This window comes from Brachycentrus maculatus, unplaced genomic scaffold (assembly GCF_059751285.1).
Source record: "Brachycentrus maculatus isolate JH-2025_06_01 unplaced genomic scaffold, ASM5975128v1 h1tg000176l, whole genome shotgun sequence".
NCBI lineage: Eukaryota > Metazoa > Arthropoda > Insecta > Trichoptera > Brachycentridae > Brachycentrus > Brachycentrus maculatus.
Window position 1 is genome coordinate 2,574,975 of NW_028280928.1, and position 21,013 is coordinate 2,595,987.

Here is a 21,013-nt window from a genome sequence, read left to right on the forward strand (position 1 = left end):
TAGAATGTCTAGATGATTAAAAAAAACACTTTTACAAAAGTACACAAAGTAAACACGACAATATTCGAGAACTATGAATGATCTCAAAACTAGTCTTGTTTACATTGATAAACTAAAATTTGATATTAAACAGTGTTTTATTTTTATATTTAAATCATCCATTGATTTAACAACATAAACACTGCGTTTGTGGACCGATCCAGTCACATTCAAATTATGTTAACAACAAAAAGTCACAAATATATAATGTGCAATTTTTAGATTCTTCCCATAAAAAAATATTAAATAAATAAGTAAATTTTGATAAATGGTTACATAAACATACCTCGATGGCCAACTCGAAGTCCTTCTTCTCGATGGTTCCGCTTTGGTTGACATCTGAAAAAAGGAATTTGTAAATATTATTTCGATTCAAAATTTACTGTTATTTTGAAAATGTATTGATAATTTTTTTTCACTTCGATTCATTTATGAATCTGGGTTTATTTATAAACACCTATAACAACATATTACACCTGGATATTAAATAAATAATACCACTAATAATAAAATAATTACGAATACTTTCTAAATTTCAGAGGATTATACGTAAATTTAAAACAGTAATTAACATAACCCTTTGTAAATTTAAAATATAATATCATGATATAATTTTTATGTTTTTATTTTTATTTTAAAGAAAGAATATTTCATGGTACATATTCTTTAATTTTCAACTTTAAAATATACGGTGAGTTCGGATAAATTGAATAAATTTATTGTAAATTTCATGTTTGCAATTCATTTCGTGTACATATTTATGAAATGAAAGTAAAACGAATAGGCGACGCGATTCGCGGGCAAATTGGAATATTCCAAAAATACACTGCCATTTTTAAAGGTCTGTACAGGTGGGGTGGATTTAATATGTATTATGCAGCCCTTAAAATGAGACCTGTTTTGCAAAGCTCGCCGTATTCATGGCCCTTTTCCTATTCTGAATAAAAGGGATTATATCAAAACCTGGCTCCAAGTGTTATTCAAATAGTCATCAGGCTGTAGCCCCCTTTAAACGTAAATCTATCGCACCCTGAATTTTATGGAAAGATTTGTCCTTTGACGCAAATATACTCGTATTTCTCACTTTATACGTAGTATAATGCTACAAAAGGTGAGTTCACCAGAAACATTTTTAGTGCGGATAGAATATTAATACGATATTTACAACATTTTTAGTGTGTCCAAATACTTGACAAATCTGGATTAATTTCTTGAATGCTTTTCGCAGATACTTTGTGGCACATTTTATAAACTTTATAAAATCAAACAACTTTGTTTTAACCACTTTTTTATTATTAGTACACTTTAACAAACCGGTTTCTACAAGAACCTTGTCATCATCAGGGTTTATTACATTCTAAAACATTAAAAAATTAAAATACTCATAATGAATTACATTCCTTTACTAAAAACTTCCACACATTCCGTAAAAAATCCTAGATGTTATAACATAAAGTGTACTAATAATCAAAAAGTGGTTAAAACAAAGTTTTTTAATTTTATAAATTTGGATTTACTCTACTAAGGAGTCATTTTTACATTTCGACATCTAAACAAAGATATGGAAGTCTGGGTATTTATAGGGCTTATGAACTGTCGTAAGCTGGTTAAGTGATCACTTTATAGACAGTATAACGTTCACCAATTCTACACATGATTGACAACCACACTATTCACTAAATTTTTTGGAACTCTTCTTCTATGTTGACATGTTAAAATGACTCTTAAGTGAAGAAAAGCTAGATTTGTGAATAACTATTTGGACACTTTCAACATGTTGTTAATAAAAATAACTGGTTAAATTATAAGCTACATAAACAAATTCAAAATCATGTTTTCAGGCGTTTCCCAGTATATGAAAATAATCCGTGATTCGGATCTTGCATACAAATAAAAGGGTCTCTGCCAAATAAAAGCATTCTCAATCCAACATAGAAGGTTCTTGTGAACTTATACGTACTGTGTCATGTAATTGATTAATAATCTCAAAAATTTGAGAAGTGTGGTTGTCAACCATGGGTAAAATGGTGAATGTTACACTTGTGTAATGTGACCACTTAACCAGCCTATGAAATGTCATAAGCCCTGTATTTACCCACACTTTCATATTCTTCTTCATCTTTGTTAAGATGTCGGAATGTAAAATTTTAATTCCCTCGTGTACCAAATGTGTATTTAATAAATTTTATTGTTATTTTTAATTATTATGGTAGTGGTGAAATACAGTTTTAAGTGATATTAAATAAAATGAACGATAAATGACAATGAGAGTGTTATATTACCATACTACAAAGTTAATAACGTATATCAATATCCTTCTGATAACAAATGGAAATTTGTCACATCACACGTGTGCTATGTGATGTCAATATAGATTCCCACATTTAAAAGTCGTAATGCTATTTTCATCGATTATTTTTCGAGTACGCCCTTAAGTGAAGGAATTTTTAAAAAAGACCGTATTTTTTTCTTTTTTAAATGCCTTGAAAGTTTTTACCACCTTCGAGTTTTCCATTACTTGATGGCTTCGCACTCAAAGCAATTGCTCTCACGGTAAAATGAAGTTTGCAACCTTCAACATTTTTGCAAGTACTTGTCGCTCACTCACAACAACGTCATATTTCAAAAAACTTGATTTTTCCTGAGATCGTTTTTAAAGTTTAAAAATATAAAAAAATGTAGTAAAAATAAATATCAAGCCACTTATTGAACTTTTTACTGTGCAACAGATCTTTTTATGTAAAACCTTAATGTTTTTTCACCATTCGAAAAGTATTTAGTATATTTAAAAAATAATTAAGCAATACCTTTTCTTCAAAATTAAAAAAAAACCCTTTCAGCCTTGTAGGGGGTAAATATTAATTTAAAAATATGCCCAACTGCAAGTTTACGATTTTTGATATATGATGTTGTTGAAAGGAGTGAGCGATATGTAACAAATTTATTGTATCGCTGACTTTGTGTTTATTTCTCATTAACCATAAAAGAAATAGATTTTAAGAATTAAGATTTTTTCCTTCAACAGACACCTTCTTTCACATGCGAATTTTATTTTAATTTTAAAAAGACTTTCTTAATGTATTTATTTGTAATGTGTAATGTGTAGTGTGTGTATTTTTTCCATATTATTTAATATACTTGGAGACACCTGAAATGAAAATTTTAAATTAAAATTATATTTTCATAAACTCCGTAAATTTAAGTTTCGTACTGACATTTCTTGGTGGAACTGCATTTTATGTAATAAAATAACAACTATTTAATTTTTTCCACATGAATTTTATTTGACCAGCAACTGGGTGTCGTCGTAACCGACACCATCAGACTGGTGATGTCGGTTACGACGAAACTAGGCTGCTGGTCAAATAAAATTCATTCGGAAAAAAAATAGTACTTATTTTATTATATAACTTTTTTAAACACCCAGCTTCAGGGCCCTATGCACTATTGGTTGCGGATAAGGATTAAAATAAGGGGAATGGCAGAAATAAGTATGGCACTTGGGGTTGCATACCCGCGCTGTACAAGCTTAAAAAGCTTGGTAAAAGCCACTGAGAATTTGTATAAGTTCTTTGAAATTTAATAGGTAATATTATACTTATTAAAATATCATACTTTCACGTAATTTTCATTAAGTAAGGGAATGACGTAATACGCAAATTGCATTAATTTGTTGATTTGGGTGTTTTGATTATTCTTATATTAATTAATTAAATTTATAAATGAAACAAACAATGTAACAAACTTAAATAAAACTAATTAAAAAAAATAAGTAAACTTTTAAGAAAACTAAATACATTTTAACTTTACGGTGTCTGTTACATTTCGTGGTAAAATTTTAGGTTTTACTATTTTTTAAGGTTTATTATTATTTTATGCACTATACTCGTGGTAAAAGCTGCAACTTAATGCACTTTTGTGGGATTTAAAAAAATACTTTCGTAACGGTTAAATGCAAACGGAATAATAAAGAACCACGTAAATTTTATATGCAGTAATAATGCTTTTAGCTAGTGGGGGTGTTGTGGAGATTAAATGAAAATTGTTATTTTTAGGTTAGTTCCTCTTGCCCTTTTAAATTAAATTCTATATTTAAAAGATACAAAAAATAACATGTATTGTTGAATCATATTTTCGCTGTTTTAAGACAATTTTTTATTAATATTTTTATACTGCTTTCTTGCTTTAATTGCAAAACGAAATTGTTGAGACTTCTAAATAAATAAAATCAGACTGCCCTTCACATATTTTTGCAGACATACTTTTCAGATATTTTTAATAAATAATAATAAACCCTTATCCGCATCCCAATGGTGCATAGGGCACTGTTTTATATAAACGCAGTGTTATCTCGATCGTTTACACACGACGGAAAGGTGATCAGCCCTCCGTTTCAGGTACCAGTCCAGGGTAATATTGAATAAATATTTCAGTGAAAAAATCACTAATATTTATTTGACCCCCCCTGGGAATCGAACCCGGAACCTCCAGAACGGTAGCCGAGCGTGCTGACCATTACACTACGGAGGTGGACATATACACATATATTTTTACACACATTTAAGTACTTCTACACTTTGATTTATAAATACATATTTAGGAATACGTACAAACATATATAAAGTTTGAGACTTTGGGAAATCTTACGAAGTAGCTCCAATTTTGTTAAATTTTTAAACGAGGATTTGCTGTTTGAATTTTTTTGTTTCTATTAATCTCACCCTTATCCGTACCCAATGGTGCATAGGATACTGCATCGTTTTAACGTAATGTTATGTTGATCGTTACTTATATAAAGGCAAGGTGATCAATCCTGCATTTCAAGGACCAGTCCAGGGTAGTATTAAATAGATATACGAGTGTAAAATCACTAATATTTCATTTCACCCCCCTTGGTAATCGAACCTGGGACCTCTAGAATGGCAGCTAAACACGCTAACCATCACATCACGGTGGCGGACATGTCACTTTTAAATACAATGTTTAAATCAGTGAAAATCATTTCTCTCCTTATCATTCATCGTTAACTTTGTGTAATATCACTTTAAAGTTGTATTACACAAAGTGAACGATAAATGAAAAAGGGAGTGTTATATAACCATACCACAAAGTCAACAATGCTTTTAATAAACAAAATCATTTCTAATTATCTAAAAATGTCAGTTACCGCGCTTGTTCGCAGATGTCAGTATTTTAACACAATAATATTAACTGAATTTCGTTATGAGGTTTGTATTCAAATTTAATATTGAAGAACAGGGTAAAAGTGAGTGCATTTGATATAAATAATGGGTTTTATTGGTGAAAATTGGAGCCACACACATCACGAACGAACCATTAATCAACCAGAGTTGCCACATCAACGTTAATAACCTCACTCACACGCGGGTACCTAAGTATTAATACACCTTCATTTATATCAGCCCTGGCCAATCCAAATTGTATCCCGGGCCGCATCGATGACGTAATTTTCCCACATACAGACATTTTTAGAAAGAAATAATAATAAAAAAAATATAACGAATTTCAGACTTATTTATTTTTTGTAAGTCTTAGAAATAATTTGAATGCAGAGGTAATCAAAAAGTATAATCATGGGAATTGTGAAAAAAAAAACATTTCTCAAACCAAATGTGGGAGGAAAAAGCACATTGAACCAACAATAAATTAATTTGTATAATAATAAACATTTTTAACAATTTTAACAATCAAAATTATTAATAAAAACACATGAATCAAACTCCTCATGTATAAGGAGATACATGATCGTGGAAGAGGCGAAGAATGTTTGCAAAGACAGAGTAGTGTGGCTTTCTATTCTCTCTGCCTACCCCTGCGGGGATGCGGCGTGATGGTTAGTTAGTTAGTTAAATCAAACAATATTAGCAATTTTATTTAAAATATAACCAAGTTATAAATGGCCACTCTGTGCGAGATTTCTTACTTAACCCTTCACTGCATGACTTTTTTTTGCATGACTGCATAACTGCATTGACAGTTCGTCTTCGAGAAACAAGTGAAGTTATTATTTTGGCTTTATTTTCAATATTATTCACATTTAAACCATTTACTTTGTGGTTAGTCATTTTTAATTAATTATTTTTTTACAAAAATGTTAATAAAATTAGTTTATAACCACTCACCGAGATTTTTACGTCTACCGGTTTCGAGACATACCCGTCTTTTCGTCAGGACAATCACTAGCACAGCATGCAAACAATGGTGCTATGGTGGTGAAGGGTAGTATTGTTTGCATGCTGTGTTAGTGATTGTCCTGACGAAGAGACGGGTTCGTCTCGAAACCGGTAGATGTAAAAATCTCGGTGAGTAAACTAATATAAACTAATTTAAGTGAAATTAACATTTTTGTAAAAAAATAATAAAGTCTTTTGGGTAAATTATGAACTATATACGTAAGTTATGAATGTATCTAATCAGTAACAACAAAGAATAATTGCTTATATTTTTAATGGACGTTTTGACACTTACTTTTGGGTATGTAACAAATTTGATACACTATGCAGTGAAGGGTTAATATTTCCATTTTTTTTTCAATGGTTGAAGTTGCATTACCCAAACTAGTTTTCGAGATAGACGTCAGTTATTGACGCCCTGTTTTTATTTTTATTTTGTTTCATTTTGGAAAAAAAAGCTTTACAAACTTATGTAAATCCAAAGACACTAATAATTTTTTTGGCAAAACATCTTATGAAAATTTTGTTGGTGTTATGTATTTACTATAAAATTATATTTTTGGAATAATGGGGTATAATTTAGATATTACTCAACATAAATTCTGAAGTAACCGATATTTGAAAAATATAAATGTTCGTCATTCATGACCGCGGGCCGTGAGTTGGCCAGGGCTGATTTATATGAATACTATTCACTAGATTTTAACATATGTGGTTTATATATATTATGTATGTTTTATAGGGCATATATTATTACGACGGAAGATTAAAATACGACTCATACATAAGAAACGATCATTAATTCAGGTCGTAAGATGGCACTGTTCAATTTCCGTATAACAAGCATTATTAATCTTGGAAATTAGAACTATGTAAGCGTAACATTTATAAAAATAAATAAATATATATATATATATATATATATATATATATATATATATATATATATATATATATATATATATATACATATACATATATGTATATATATATATATATATATATATATATATATATATATATATAAATATATATATATATATATATATATATATATATATATATATATATATATATATATATTTATATATATATATATATATATATATATATATATATATATATATATATATATATATATATATATATATATATATATATATATATATATATATATATATATATATTATATATATATATATATATATATATATATATATATATATATATATATATATATATATATATATATATATATATATACATATATATATATATGTATATATATATATATATATATATATATATATATATATATATATATATATATATATATATATATATATATATATATATATATATATATATATATATATCACTTTATCCTGTATGACTGCGGTACATGTTTTTAATTTCAATTTCAATTTCAATTTCAACAGCTATTAGAAATGCTATAAAAATGTTATATTTTTATGAATATTTATAAAAAAATTAAAATATTCATAATTTTATATGTTTTTTATAAGATCTCAAAACAATTAAAAAGAGAATATAGAAAAACAATAGTTCTTTTGCCAGTAAATATATATTAACGATTTTTTGCTGCTTTATAAGTATTAAAGAGTAGAGTTTATTTATTTAATTTTAATAAATCGTCTTCTTTATATCCTTATCTCCACCAATAGTGCAAATGAAACTGCATCAAATTGAACAGGCTAACGCTTTACGTACCAGTCCAGGGTAATATTAGAATGGAATAACATTTATATCCCCTTGGTTATCGAACCCGAGATCTCCAGCGCGGTGAATAAACGCGGTTACTACAAGCATGGTGGAGGCAAGCATAATTGTGTTTATATTTTTTTTAAATAAACTTAAATGAACTTTATTTGTTCCCTCTGTAGAACAGCCAATATTTAATTTATATGTTTACAATGTATTTATTAGTAAAAAATTAATAATCTACTAAAAACGTCGTTCTGAAATCACACAAATATAATTACAGTGTAATTTATTTAAATTATTATTTAATTTTAATTTATTAAAATATTCAACCCGTCGTGCAAATTATGAATAAATATAAAATGACCGCGTTGATCAGATTGCCAGTGAAATGCATTGTTTAATTTTAATTGAATTTATAATAAGCCTAAGCGCGATAAGTAAAGAACTTTAATAAAATATGATAGAAATGTAGCTTTGCTTCAAATATTTCTGCTAAAACTCATTGTTTATTGTTTGTACTTAATTACTGATAAAATATTATATTTTCTTTATATTATTTGTGTGGGCGTGTTTTTTTTTTCAATTAACATGTTTAACAGTTTTTTTAAATAATTCAAATACTTCCATTTTTTATATCTGTAGGGAGATTATTGAATTATAAGGTTCCCAAATATTTTTAGTTTTTTTGGATTTGTTTGATGTTGCATTTTAATCATTTAATATTACCCTAGACTGGTTCCGGAAAGGCAAGAATGATCATTGATTAACCTTCCCTTCGTATAATAAACGGTTAAAACAATATTGTATTGATATTATGCAGTGCCTTATGCACAATTGGGTGCGAAAGGGTAAGTAGTAGTAGTAGTAAGTATTTACAAAGTTTTTAATGATTTTAGAAAATCTAATTTTACTTTATTATATTAAAAACCAAAATCTACATGAATCACTAGAATTTCTCTAGAGACATCTATTGGTGAGATAAAAGAAGGTTTTTCCTAAGCAGAAACTCTTTAATTTGTATGTGAGGTCCAAATCCTGGATTATAATCACGTACATGACTAACGCCAGAAAATATCCTTGAAAATATTTAATCCATGTCAGTCGCAAGCCCCGTACATACCTAGACTTTATTCTTCTTCATCTTTGTTGAGATATCAAAGAATAATATGAAAAATAACTCCTATAATTGGAGATAATCCAGATTTGTGACCAAGTATTTGGGCACACTCAAAATGCTGTCTAGAAGTTTGCTCTAGCGGAGAAGACAATAATAAATAACTAATCGCATTTCAAGTTAGCAATTTGATTTCGTATACCTAAGAAAACGTCAATTTTCATTACGGATCGGCTCACAGGACGTTAATTCAGATTGGCGTTTATTCCTCGAATCACAAATGTTTGCAATACCAGAGCTACGAGTGTTTGATTTATTGCCCATTGACGGTAATACACGTCTTGGCGTATTACATTCGTGTTCAGTACTAATAATAATAACAATTATGAATGGCTAGGAGTTCTCTGAGGAGAAAATTATTTCCACTGTAACGATTTTTATTATGGAATTTTTAAAAAAACTTTATGTGGTGAAGGTACTTTGAGAATGAAAAGTTTTAATCATATTATACATTTATTGAATTTATGAAATTTTCAAAGGTGTACAGAAAAAAGTACTTTTGGTAGAATTATGTAAAAAACTGACATAATTCTAAAAAGCGGAGAAACCCAGATTTGTTAACAAGTATTTGCACACACTCAAAATGTTATATATATACTCGTATTTCTCATAATTTTACATAATTCTTAAGCTATGCATATATATTTCTAATGACAAGTTAAATTACGTAAATAGTTGCCCATTCATTTCTTCTTCAAACCCTCATCCACATCCGATGGTGCACAGGGCAGTACATCATGTAAACATAGTGGTATCTTGACCGTCAACACATGAAAAAAAGGTGATCAGTCCAGGATAATATTGAATAAATATTATATTGAAAAAATCGCTTATATTTATTTGACGCCCCCCATGGGAATCGAACCCGGGACCTCCAGTACGGTAGCCGAGCGTACTGACCATTACACTATGGAGGCGGAAAAAGCTATGCATGTTAAATTCTAATCATAAGACAATAGCAAAGTTCCGTTTACAGCTGCCTATTATTTTAACCCTGTAAAAAACATATTTATGGAGTTTCCTACGTAGCATCCGGTGTGCCGAAAAACCAGGAAACAAAACATCGCAAACTTCCGATTCCGTATAAACTTGTGGACGGACACTGATCAAAATTCAGTTTGGTCAACGTTTACCTCGTCAGTTGGTTTTACCATGAAAACTAACATCTGAAAACTTTACCCTTTGTCCGCGTGATTACAATGTTTTGTTCAACTTGGGAAATCCCTACATAAATCATGGAATTCCGGTAGCTCATAGCTTTTAAACAAAATAAATTATTTATTTTTCAGCCCATCAAATACATGTTATATTATTCGTATATTGGATCGAAATTTAATCAAATAATACACTCAAATTTTTTTTGTTGTTGTTGAATGTAATACCAAGAGGTTTTAAAAACGAAATAAATAATGTTTTGAATATTGAAAGCATTAACTTTGTGGATCATATTGAAATATTATTTTGAGAAATAAAAAGACTTTTTGATACACTCACTTTTTTACTAACAACCAACTAGTTTCGGGTGAGGCTTTTGACTTGCTAACACAAAAATTCTTCGAAAGTAATTGGCCTGTATTAGCAACCTTTTCAAGCACCATCTCTACACGAAGGGGATTTTTAAAAGAATGAATAATGCATGCGACGTTAGAAGTGTAATCACTCATACAAATCTGAAGGGCCCTCAGTTTAAGTTCGTACCTGCGGCAAGGAATTTTACAAATGTAATAAATTACAAGCAAACTTGGAAGTGCAAAGTTAAACCACCAAACTTGACAAGTTACAGCCCAGAAATTTACATCAAAGGAAATTTACTCAAGATGTACACATCTTTATTGCTACGCCTTCTAGTATTTTGAAAAAAAGTCATAAAAAATATATCATTGTGTGCTTTCGTTCTGGAAATACAAAAAAAAAACAAAAATAGACTTTGTGGTTTACTCACGGAGGGATAAAAATTGGCAAAGGCATGAGACTTTTGAATTTCGTGACACTTGTCCGCCTCCGTAGTGTAATGGTCAGCATGCTCGGCTACCGTTCTGGAGGTCCCAGGTTCGATTCCCAAGGGGGGTAAATTACGTGATTTTTTCACTGTCATATTTATTCAATATTACCCTGGACTGGTACCTGAAGCGGAAGGCTGATCACCTTTCCTTCATGTGTAAACGATCAAGATAACACTGCGGTTATATGACGCAGTGCCCTATGCACCATTGGGGTGCGGATAAGGGTTTTATTATTTATTATTTATTATGTCCTGGGCAGCCTAGGATGCATTTGGGTGATTGTTTTGTTAGATACCATACATCGAAACACTATTAAATTAAAAAATAGTAACCAATAGTCTTTATTTTTCTTAAATAAACCATTTGAAATACTTATCTATTGGTTTTATTGTCAATTTGCATAATACCCACTACCAGTTTTTTTTTGTATATTTTCTAAAATCAACTATTTTATAATCAAATTTAAAAAAAAATACACTCGAGTTACTGGTATGTCTTACCAAAAAAATCTTGAGTGCAAAGGGTTGACTTTAAGAGGAAGTTTTGTTGTTGTTCAATATTTAATTGAACCACGTATTGAGTATAGATACCTGCTTCAAGATTTGATGTTATCTCTAAAGGGTCGTTTAGAATTTTCCTCAGAATATAATCGAAAAGGGTGAGTTTCCATTGGATATATCTTCAATAGATTTACAGGTCATTATTTATAAGAGCCTTCACCCTTAGCCGTCCGATACTCCAATCAATATTTTATCTGAGCTACCTTTCCTGTCTACCAAAAATAACAAACCTTATTAACTGATAATATAATAATAATAATAATAATTGTTTAATTGGCTGGAATAAGCGTTGGGTATTTGGAAGTACTTAGTGTTCCATTATTTGTTTTAAAGAACAAAGTATTGGAAAATAAAATAAACTTTAAAAAATAAAAACAAACAAGAAACAGGAATATTGTACAAGGCGCCACTAAACAAAAACAACAAAACTTATAAAAAACGTATAACAGAATGTAACAATAGAATATAATATATAGAACTTCCAAGAATTTGAGTAGTGTGGTTGTCAATAATGGGTAGAATTGGTGAATGTTACACGTGTGTAAAGTGATCGCTTAAACCAGCCTATGACGGTCGTAAGCCCCGTAAATGCCCAGACTTCCATATTCTTCTTCATCTTTGATGAGATATCAAAAAGTAATATGAAAATAACTCCTGTAATTGGAGATAATCCAGATTTTGTGAACAAGTATTTGGACATACTCAAAATGTTGTAAATAAATTATCTGGTCAAATTATAAGCTTAATAATAAAAATGAAAATGGTATTTTCTGGCGTTTCTCATGTGTGTGATTATAATCCAGGATTCGGATCTCACATACTAATATAAGAGTTTCTGCTTAATAAAAAGCTTCTTCACATCTCACCAATAGATGTCTCTAGTGAAGTTCTAGTGATTCGTGAACAAGGTTTCTAAATTGGTTCATATATATAGAACTTCCAAGAATTTGAGTAGTGTGGTTGTCAATAATGGGTAGAATTGGTGAATGTTACACGTGTGTAAAGTGATCACCTAAACCAGCCTATGACGGTCGTAAGCCCCGTAAATGCCCAGACTTCCATATTCTTCTTCATCTTTGATGAGATATCAAAAAGAATGTAACAATATGTGAATTTATTCCATAAACAAAAAAAATTACGAAAGCAAATAAAAATTAAAATAGGCATTATGAAAATAAAAATCTACACATTTATTTTTTACCATTGTAACCTTTTTTCCTCTTAATTTTTTCTACACATTATTTTTATATCTTTTCATGTAAGTGACGCATTTCGTTTCATACCAAAATATGAAGAAAAAAAATTAGCGAAGCCAGAAAATTTTTCACTGTTAAGATCTTGGTGTTGTTAAATATTGCATTAAAAAAGATGACAGGCTTTTTACTTAGTTTAGTACTTTACATTAGCTAGCAACTTTAAAAGAAAGCACTCGGTTACAAAAATAAACAAAAGCTGAAAAACGTCCTTAAATAAACTTTCAGTAAGAATAATTTGGTATTTATCTTTTATTACTGAATTTAATTTAAATATATTACATGAAAAACACCGTTCCGAAAAACAAACCAACATCGGAAATTCAAAAAAATGTTTTTATTTTTTTAATTACATTATTTTTTTACATAGACCGAGAAATTGAATTGCATCGATTTTTGAAACAGCGAAACGTGATATTTAATCATTTTATTTTTAATTTATATTTTATTCGGTACATACTACTTTTTGAAAAAAATTCTATTGTGACACATGTTTCAATGCATTCAGCATCACTTTCCGTGTCACAATAGTTTTTATTTCCCATGTAAAATTTAAATTACAAATGGATAGATATAACCACAAAGTGACTATCGAATCAATTACAGAAAAAAATATTTGGCTTAAAAAATTTACAAACTGCATGTACAGCGAATGATTTTATTACAGAAAAACTCTTTGACGCAGTTATTAAGCATTGGCAGATTTTTTGTTAATATGATAATTCAATATTTTTTTTTTTTGCGTACAAACCAATGTTTAATTTATTTAACAATTATTTTTTCACTCATTCAGTCTAAGTGTCCAAACCATCTCAACACACTTTTCTTAATTTAATCGATATTGCTTATATCAGTTTTGCATTCATTCGCTATTTCACAATTCTAATATCTACTATCTACTAACATCGTTTTGCCGCACATCTAAGAGATCGTATTTCGACTGCATTCGATCCACTTGCATCCTTCATTTACCAATTCCATGCTTCGCTTCCCGATATGAGGGATGGTATCAGTAATTCGTTGTGACTGCCAGTTTGGCTTTCGCTGTTAGCTTTTTACTATGCAAAAGTAGGTGTAGAAAACATCACAATGAATCTGCAAAGTAGTTTTTTTTAGATATTACTATTGGCATAGAATTCGTATATCCTCTATATAATACGTATTAACTCCTTTTTATGTTGTATTTTTAGTCCATTAGATTCATAGTAATAAGGACGTAGACTTCTTAAGTTTGACACGTAGGTACACATATTCATCTCACAAAATGGTAGAAAAAATGATAGGGGCATGTTTCACTTCCATACATTAGGTTTCGTACCAGGACTGGACTGTGAACTGATAGTTAAGCTTTCATGGATGAGTTTTTATTTATATAATATTCATTTTCTTGTATTCATATGTGACAAGATCTTGTTCACTTCATGTGCTATAAATTATGGTTATATTAACTATAAATAATTCTAATTGCGCGTGAACTCGTAAACTTATTATCGCGTTTCCTAGCACGTTTAGTAGGAATTTTCCAGCATACACCCCTTTATGAAACCATAGGCTTTGCAGCCAGAGAGTGAAACTTTTCCTCCCTTACACCTGATCTCTGGGGAGGATTTGTCTGATATATTGGACCATTAGAATGAAAAAGCAACATTTAATAACGTAGGATCCCGCGGAGCTGTGTACATCGAGCTTCATACATGTGAGGTGCTAAATATTCTGTGTGTGGTGTGATGCATGAATATCTAGCTCTCTTAGACTCATCAATAGATTGCTTGTAAATAAAAAACGCACTTACTTGATTGCATATCACAGTTTATTAATTGAAAGGGGAGGGACCTTTTGTAATGGGAACATAGATAATAATGGTGACGTATTTCGGAAAAGCAAATTTTCAATTAATGTATTTTGTAAATTAAAATCATTGTTAACTTTGTGGTATGGTAATATAACATTCTCCTGATCATTCATAGTTCATTTTACGTAATAACACTTTGATAAACACTTATTCGTGACTACCGGTTTCGGAATAATCAAAGTATTACACAAAATGAACGATGAATGATAAGGTGAGTGTTATAATAATTCATGTTTTACCAGAATTCACTTTGTCTTAAGACTGTCACTTTGTGGTAAAATCTGACCATTTTTAATTAAGGTTTTATTTGGTAAATACCACTTATTCTTAAAATATATTGTGACACGAGTTTTGATGCAATCCGCACGTTTGAAAATGATACAGAATGCATCGAATCATGTGTCACAATAGATTTTAAGAAATAGTGGTATTTAACAATTAGAACTTAAATTAAAAATCAATAATTTCGATTCATCCGATATTAGTACCAAGTCAGTAACTGGACTCAATGTAAATCTAGCCTCATTTCTAAAAGTAACCAAACGCGAAGTGATTCAATAAAAAATGGGATTATTTTTTTTTATTTATTTTAAATTTTTATACATTTATTTAAATCACAATTTTTACATATTTATAACTTTTTTTTGCAGAGACCCACCAAGCCACCTTGTGTGTCTTGTCGGTGGAGTTCTTTTTTAATACATTTTATTGTTTTTAACTGTATTAACCTAATATAGACACAAAAAATTAAGAATATAAACATTTTACAATTTTCATAAAATTAACTCTTGATCATTTACCCTTTCAGTGCAGTGTTCGACTCCCATATTTATTGTTGATTCTTCGGACTATCAAACCATCGTTTTGTGTAAATTGTATGTCATGGTTGTGTACTAAAGGAATTCGATATTTTTGTCTAGTTTGTTGTTCAACGATGATACTCATCCACAATATTCCACGTACCGGCAGTGATTTTAAATGTTTATATATCAAGATTGGATATATAAACATTTAATTGGTGGGCATAATTACATAAAACATACTTTCATAGCGTTAAAAGATAAATGATTTGTCTATAAATATATATCATTACTGGTCTGAAAATTTGAAAAGTGTGTTGTGAATCATTAGAAGAATGGTGAATATTGCACTTGTGTATAGTGCTTACACACGTGTAATATTTAACATCACTTAACCATCTTAAGACGGTCACAAGCCCAGACCTTTATATTCTTCTTTATCTATATTGCGATGTCAAAAATCGGATTTTAATATACTTTTGTAGTCTCACATCGATTTATTAATTTAATATTGCAATATTTAATATATATAAATTCGTATTTTATTAATATGTATCAAGAAAAGTGAACAATTCCGTATGAAACCATGGATACTAACATTCAGGGTACTAACGATAAAAATAAACTTTGACCATATTACTGGAAAACGTTAGGTGTTTTGTTTCTCGGGGTTAATAATTACTTTGCCGTCTCCCACCGAGTTTTGTAATTTAGTACATGAAGGAATACGTGTCACACGTAACAAAATACGTAATGGAGTTTCATTTCTTTTTGATTTATCAAGAAGCCCTAAAGCTCCTATTCCTTTGTTGTTCCGAGTGTAACGAAAGCTGTGTATAAATACAGATTTTGATTTATTCTACAAATTATTTCGATATAACTCATATTCATATGAGCGATACTTATTTTTGGTAAGTGTAAATGGTGAGTATTTCGCCGATTTTTTTTTCATTAATTGATTCGGCAGTCACTTTGTGGTAAAACCTATCCATTTTTAATTTAAGCTACTTAGTGGAATGCATAGAAACACGTGTCATAGTAGATTTTAAGAAATAGTGGTATTTACTAAGTAAAACTTATTTTTTTTTATATGATAGATTTAGAGATAACATGGTTTAATTAATTGATTCGGCCGTCACTTTTTTGGTGATATTTATCTATTTTTATTTTAAGTTTTACTTGAAAAATAACACTATTTATATTTATATAAGTAAATAATAGTATTTTAAATATTTAAATCAAACACTGATTTTCAGGGTCTACTAAGTTTACGTTTTTATTTTTAAAAACACATTAAACATAAAAAATATACAACTAAGTAGACCCTAAACATCAGTGTTTGATTTTAATATTTCAAATATAAATTATGGATTTCTACAAACTAAACGCCAAATCCGTAAATTAAAATGTTATTTACCAAATTAAAAAAATATATATTATACAAAATGCGGTTCTAATAATAGATAAAAATTAAAAGATACTAATTATAAAATTATTTCATTCCAAATACGGTGTTCAATAATTTTTTTGCAACATAAAGATGGCTGACAATAAATGAATCACTAATGTTACTTCAAACCATAATTAATCTTTCCGGTATGGACGTAAATGAACGTCGGTGCGAATCTTCCTTAAAGGAGTATCGACGTTAATGAATGTCGAAGTCCGTCTGTCAGTTAGTATGATATAACTTGTATAGCAATGACATCTGTGGATATTTAAGTGTAATTTGGTCATACTTGAAAAATATTTCAAAAAGGTGTTTTTAAAAAAAATATATTTTAACAATTTCTATCTTCATAATACATCGATTTAATGAAAAAAAAATTTATCATGTAAAAAGAATCCTTTTGTCCGCCTCCGTAGTGTTATGGTCAGCACTCTGGGCTACCGTTCTGGCGGTCCCGGGTTTAATTCCCAGAGGGGGGTCTAATAAATATAAATGATTTTTTTCACTCTAATATTTATTCAATATTACCTGAAGCAGAGGGCTGATCACCTTTCCTTCGTGTGTTAACGATCAAGATAACACTGCGTTTATATGATATGATATGCCCTATGCACCATTGGGGTGCGGATAAGGGTTCGATTAAAAAGAACCCACTCCCCAGAGAAAGTCGGACATTAATTTTTGTACTCCCGGAATGGTTAAAAAAAACAGTTTTACTGTTTTTTTTCAATTTATTTCCTTATTGGTTTATCGATTTCAATTATTGCATTTAGATCAATGGGGTTGGCAAAAAGCAATTCATTTATCTGGCTGCCTTACCGCATTTCAATTGCTTTTGGATTGCTTGCGAATATACAGAGAGAAATTTGTGTAATTGGAGTATTGCTAAAGGCTCACTTTCCCAGCAGCGGCAAGGGTGAGCGGCGGACGCTCTCAGTTTTTGGTGAATCATGCAATTAGGTCATTAAAGTAAGTCAACGCCACCAGCAATTCACAAAATATATTATCCTTAGTACGATATAAATCAGTATTTTACCCCACAGTAAAACTTCTCTAAGAATGTTTAAAAATATATATAAATAACACAGATTGATACAGATTGGAAATGCTTGATAACTTTTTTTCAAAATTTATTTGACAAAACCGATTAAGATATACTGATTCAACTTAATTAATGAATTATTTTTATATTAAATAAGATAGAAGTCTAAATATCCCAGTATCCTATGAAGACATTGCATTTGGTTGGCATAAGTGATCACTTTATACACTTGTGTAACAAACTTTTAACGAACATCCATTTCCTTGTAGTTAAAATGAAGAAAAAAAAACAAGTATGTTAGCAACGTTTAAATGGTTTCTCAGATACGTATACTTTTCTCAGGTACATACATGAGAGAGTAAATGCATTTTTCATGACTTTTAACCGAGTTTGAGGGTATGCTGGGGCACACTAACTAAGCGACTCAAAAGGATGTTGCGTTTGACGCATTTTTATCGATTACTGTGATAACTTTGAACCATTTTTATGATCGATGATCCGAAATTTATGCATAGAATCGTTACCATAAATTCTTGAAAACAAGATTACTTTACATTTCAATATACAGGAACAATTTTTGTGTTTGACATAATCTCATCCGACATTGATGTACCTGAAGTAAATTAATAAAATAGGTGGAAGCGTCCGCCGCACCACGCGGCCGTTGTAAGGAATGTCACAATGTTACCTTGAAACACCGGCGTTACACTGAGCATTGTGTATTCACAATTAGAGCACCTGTCACTGCCGAACAATTTCTCAACATAATTTATTTGTACCCGTAAATTTCCTTTATCAAGTTATCCTCTCAAAGTATTTAATTAATAATTATCTGAGTTCAGAATCAGTAGGTGAAGGCGCAAGCTGCTCGGCGGGGAGGGCTTATCTCGAAACTTTAGATTGCAAAATGGCCGATACAGCTAACTAAGTGTTTGGTGCTCCGGTAAGTATCCTGGAACAGTTTGTGAAGCGCCTAACGGGTGCAAGTTGGATAGCATCCAGGAGCAGCCGATTGCAGTAATCGTGTTTAATGTTTAGGCCTAGTTTTGGCGAAAGTTCAACAGGGTAACAGGAATCGTTTGCAGGCAAACAAAATTCTGGAAGTTGGAACGAGTTATGAGAAAACCGCTCACAATTTACGTATATTCGGCTATGTTTGACTAATTTGATAGGTTTTCCCATGTACGAAAAATGCGAGTTTAAAAATAAGTACACATGTTTTTTATACACTAAAACAAAAACATTTGAACCCATTTTTCCTCCAGCCTATCACATACTCATAAACATTAAAAAGTTTTTTCAAACCGGTATCAGTCATATTGAAAAAAAAATACTTCTTTTTCCGACATTAAATACCTCTCTCAATTATTTTTTTTAATTCTCATGATAACTGTTTTCGTAAAGTCTTCAAAAAAATATATGTAAACTAATTTGGAATGAATTTTCACCTATGTACAAATGGAGTAAGCTAAAATAAATGATTCACAAAATTCTCAACTGGTGGCACCACAATCAGCCGTACATCCAAATCTATCAAAAATTGTACCCACATATGGAATGTGGAAGGTTAATAAGACCATTGGATAAACTCATAATATAGTGAATAAAAAAAATGTTTGAAAAATGTGTCAACCGTCTTTGTCTTTGACTTAAAATTTGCTTGTCTCTAATCATACATGCATCTTACAATTTTAAATAGATTTTTCGTGATATTTTATAAGACTTTGTTTTTAATGATTTTTTTTGGGACATTCTTAAATGTATTATTCACCGAGTAATACAATATTACTAATACTTAGTTCATATTTCTAACACAAAGTTCGCTTAAAATCTGGGTGTCACTAATCGCTTACCTATTAACTGTTACAATTTTCTTTAGATTATTCGCGATATTTTATGGGTTCCAAAACTAATCAATTTTTGATTACATCGGATAGCCATTATAACTTATTTTACGGTTCAATAAAGATCTCATTGTGGGGCATCTTTCATCCGAGTAACAAAGTTTGGACATTCTTCCGAGATACGATCCTTCAGACTTACAGATTAGGGTCGGGCATTGGGGGGGTTTTACGTCACCATTACTGGCACCAGAACAAACCGTTTACAGAGAAAATAAAAGTTTCAAAATCTGTGATTTTGTTGCATGTTTTACATTATATTTGTATAATGATATGCTGTATATCCATATGGGGCTATTTTACTAAGCATAGGTACTGAAATAATATTACTTGTTTTTACACTTATCTCTTTGTATGTAAAATAATTTGAGGTTTTTTATAAAGCTGTTATAAAGATCTCCCTCTGCTAATTAAAAAAAACCTAATAAATTCAAACAAAGATGGCGCTAAGAAGTAACACGTGAAAAAAGATGTCATTTGAAGCATAACCTCTGAAATTTTAGTGGTGTAGTTGCCATTATTTTTAAAGTAATAACCCGCAAAACCTCTACTTTTAGAGATGTGTCTGCAGATAGTATAGTAAGGTAAATGTAAAAAAAAACATGTAACAAATACCAATACTAATTGAACGTAAATCTCAGCAAAGATGAAGAATTTTTCTCCTTCCCTGCTAAATACATTATTTTATATCGTACCCTTTTTTTAAATCTCTGGGTGTTTTTAATAGTTTTATAACATAAATGTGGAATTGTTAAATTGGCTTTTTTTTTAATGTAACTATTTTTTTGTTAATGTAATATAATGTTTATTATTGTTAATGTAACTATTGTTTATTTTATCATTTTTTTATATGTAAACTGTACAGTTCCCGAATAAATAAAATAATTAAAAACAAAAGAAGAATATGGAAGTCTTGATATTTACAGGTAAATACTCATACTTCCATATTCTTGTTCATCTATGCAAAAATTTACGTAATTGTTAGATCAAATCTAAAAGAAGCGCTTATACCTTTCTTTT

At 29.9% G+C, this 21,013-nt stretch overlaps 1 protein-coding gene across 2 annotated transcripts in view; it reads right to left on the minus strand.

Annotated features, from left to right (window-relative positions):
• Positions 1–21,013, minus strand: part of Scp2 (Sarcoplasmic calcium-binding protein 2) — a 152,027-nt gene that overhangs the window by 60,611 nt on the left and 70,403 nt on the right. For both annotated transcript variants that reach the window (XM_088262245.1, XM_088262244.1), the window contains one exon: positions 326–378. In XM_088262245.1, coding sequence (XP_088118371.1) covers positions 326–378 — 53 coding nt within the window. The remainder of the gene's footprint in view (positions 1–325; positions 379–21,013) is intronic.